This window comes from Aplysia californica, unplaced genomic scaffold (genome assembly GCF_000002075.1).
Source record: "Aplysia californica isolate F4 #8 unplaced genomic scaffold, AplCal3.0 scaffold01335, whole genome shotgun sequence".
Taxonomy (NCBI): Eukaryota; Metazoa; Mollusca; class Gastropoda; order Aplysiida; family Aplysiidae; genus Aplysia; species Aplysia californica.
In genome coordinates this window covers 92502-96054 of record NW_004798605.1, presented here as the reverse complement: position 1 = coordinate 96054, position 3553 = coordinate 92502, and the positions used below count along the sequence as shown (strand labels likewise).

Genomic DNA, 3553 nt, shown 5'->3' with positions numbered 1-3553 from the left:
AAAATACCAAACCATCGTGAATATGCCGTTGTCTTCGATTTCATTATTATGACGAGCGCCTGATTTCCCCACGATGCCTCATAAATATAATCTAACAGTAGAACGGAACAATTTTCTCCCCAGAATCCTGTCCCCGTGACCAAAGACCTCGCCAAGTTTCTCGGGCTCGACGTCACGGAAGATTTCTGTAAAGAAGTAGTGGACGCCTGCAGGTAAGGACGACTTGGTCGCTTTTAAGGACAAGCGGGCTAACCCAAATATCGGGGGTTTCCAGAAATCTTGACCTCCACCAAAAGTGGCCATTGCCATACCTATACGAGAAGTTTAGTTTCACTTGTGGTAATATTTGTTTGGTTATAGAGAAAACTCTACTTGCTTTTATTTGAAAAAGGTGTGTGCGTGCGTGCGTGCGTGAGTTTTCAGACAATAATATTCTAAGTACATGACATATTGATGTATAATCACACATACTATTTTTACGTCCACCCTGCCCCACACCTCCAACATGCAGGCATTTCACAAGATTTTTGTTTCTGCTTTTCAGCTTCTCCAAGATGAAGGAGATAGACCCGCAGAGAAAAAAGGGGGACGGAACCATGGCCAAAGAGTTCAAAAGTGGACCAATCAACATGTACAGAAAAGGTGAGGTCTATCGTGGCATTCTCCCATTGGTCAGTCTGTCCACTTTATGCAGCCTCTCACAACATTGAGGGTACAGGCACACATCAACCCCCCCCCCCCCCCTCCGCCCCCGTAAATACATATTATACATAAATACATAAATAAATACATAATGAACAAATACATTAATGAAAACATACTAAACAAATACATAAATTATAAATCAATTAAAAAAATATATATATAAATGCATAAATAAATACATAAATAAATAATACAAGCAAAAACTAGACTGTTGCTTGAAGACTTTTTAAAAAACGTGTCTTTTAAGATAAGAAGAAATGCACTGCTTTCTACATGTACGGTATACATATGTAATTCCATTCGCCATTGACATAAAACGGACCCCGCCATCTTTCTCCCCTCCCCGCCCCAGGTCAAGTGGGCGACTGGAAGAACCATTTGACCGTGGCCCAGAGCGAGATGCTAGACGACTTCATTGCCAAGGAGGCTCAAGGAATGGACTTCCGGTTTACCTTTGTCTGAAGACTGTGGGCAACATGGACGCGACACATTTATTGATCTACTTGTCTCCTGTTCATTTATTTATTCATTTATCTATCTATTTATTTTTAATACGCGTTTTACGGCGCTCGCAACTATGTATAGTCATTATATGAGCACGTGGGACACTTAGCATTTTCAGTTTGGTAGGAATTATTTTTGAGTTTTGTCCCGGGTGGCGGCCGAAGTCTACTCTTGTCGATATATATTAGGGTCGATATTAGGTAATTAGGACCACCAAGTCTACTCTTGTCGATATATATTAGGGTCGATATTAGGTAATTAGGACCACCAAGTCTACTCTTGTCGATATATATTAGGGTCGATATTAGGTAATTAGGACCACCAAGTCTACTCTTGTCGATATATATTAGGGTCGATATTAGGTAATTAGGACCACCAAGTCTACTCTTGTCGATATTAGGTAATTAGGACCACCAAGTCTACTCTTGTCGATATTAGGTAATTAGGACCACCAAGTCTACTCTTGTCGTTATTAGGTAATTAGGACCACCAAGTCTACTCTTGTCGATATTAGGTAATTAGGACCACCAAGTCTACTCTTGTCGATATTAGGTAATTAGGACCACCAAGTCTACTCTTGTCGATATTAGGTAATTAGGACCACCAAGTCTACTCTTGTCGATATTAGGTAATTAGGACCACCAAGTCTACTCTTGTCGATATTAGGTAATTAGGACCACCAAGTCTACTCTTGTCGATATTAGGACCACCAAGGATTTTGAACGTGCAAAACTTGCACAGGGGACCTCTGAAACTTTATCGTCCTTATCCGAGACCCGTGGTAAACGATACATTTAAAAAAAAGCAAAAACAAACAGAAATTCATTCTTACTCACTGCTGTGAGGATACTGAACACACAGTGCTACAAATGAAACAGAGAGAGAGAGAGAGAGAGAGAGAGAGAGAGAGAGAGAGAGAGAGAGAGAATGTTTTACGGAGCGTGTTGTTTCAGCACGTGAGACATGTATTTACTAATGTCCTGTCTTGTTGTGCGTATGCGTGAGTTCACCTAACCTTTGTAACGTCTACTGCCATTGTTAACGACCAAGACAAATTTCTCCCTGCGAGATGAATAAAGATTGTCATTGTCACTGTCATTATTATTTATTCCGATTGACAAATAAACTGAGAAGAAAATATCCCGATCCGTCCACGTGTTGGTTTTCAGCGTCTGGCGTTGTTGTTGTTGTTGTGGTTGTCGTCGTTGCTGTTGTTATTGTTGTTGTTGTTGTTGTGGTTGTGGTTGTCGTCGTTGCTGTTGTTATTGTTGTTGTTGTTGTTGTGATTGTCGTCGTTGCTGTTGTTATTGTTGTTGTTGTTGTTGTGTTTGTCGTCGTTGCTGCTTTATTTGGTTACGATTTTTTGTTGTTGCTCTGATCTTAATTGATCTTCCTTAAGTGCATCTGGTGTTTCTCAAGCATTGTGAGTAGGCCATATACATAGCATAGATTGATAGACAGACAGACACAGATAGACAGACAGACAGACAGACAGACTGACAGACATAGATAGATAGATAGATAGATAGATAGATAGATAGACAGATAGACAGACAGACAGACAGACAGACAGACAGACAGACAGACAGACAGACAGACAGATAGATAGACAGACAGACAGATAGATAGATAGATAGATAGATAGAGATACGTGTACCCACACCGGCCACTGGACATTAACGCACTAATGACAATAATAATACACATATAAATATAATGCTATCCCACCTGTGACAGTTGGTATGTTTTCTTACTTCCCGGTATTTCCCCTCTCACCATCCCACCTCTCCGCTGTTTTCCCATGGAATAGTAGCCTACCAACAATAGAATAAAGTCCTTCAGGACACTGACAAACATGTTTATGTCGAAATATTCTCTCTTTTTTTTTTCGAAGGCATTTGTGGAGAAGAAGGAGGAGGAGTAGCCTAAATGGGATTAAGAGTGGGGTGAGGAGTGGTTTATATATAAGGTCATATATTTATTATGAGCGCGCGGACAGGTTAAAAGTTCAGCATTATCAGATTGGCAGATTGGCGGATGAATACATTTCTTCTGACCATCTAGGTGGCGGCCTAGTTATCTTCTTCTTCTTCTTCTTCTTCTTCTTCTTCTTCTTCTTCTTCTTCTTCCTTCTTCTTCCTTCTTCTTCTTCTTCTTCTTCCTTCTTCTTCCTTCTTCTTCCTTCTTCTTTTTCTTCTTCCTTCTTAGGCTATTATGATTATTATAATAATTAATTTTATTTATTCACTATTATTATTACTATTATTATTATTATTATCATTATTATTATTATTATTATTATTATTATTATTATTATATTATATTATTTAGGATCACCAAGAGA

At 39.2% G+C, this 3553-nt stretch overlaps 1 protein-coding gene and 1 long non-coding RNA gene across 2 annotated transcripts in view; both read left to right on the top strand.

The window, feature by feature from the left end:
- LOC101859217 (sulfotransferase 1A1) overlaps positions 1 to 1290 on the top strand; it is a gene marked incomplete in the record, with an annotated part of 10414 nt that extends 9124 nt beyond the window's left edge. Inside the window, 3 exon segments of the mRNA XM_013090554.1 lie at positions 124 to 212; positions 545 to 642; positions 1058 to 1290. Of these exon segments, the coding sequence (XP_012946008.1) occupies positions 124 to 212; positions 545 to 642; positions 1058 to 1167 (297 nt within the window).
- Positions 1291 to 1312: 22 nt separating this feature from the next.
- Positions 1313 to 2136, top strand: LOC118478961. The gene is made up of 2 exons (XR_004859405.1): positions 1313 to 1875; positions 1914 to 2136. It is a non-coding gene; the product is annotated as an uncharacterized LOC118478961 (long non-coding RNA).
- Positions 2137 to 3553: the final 1417 nt, after the last annotated feature.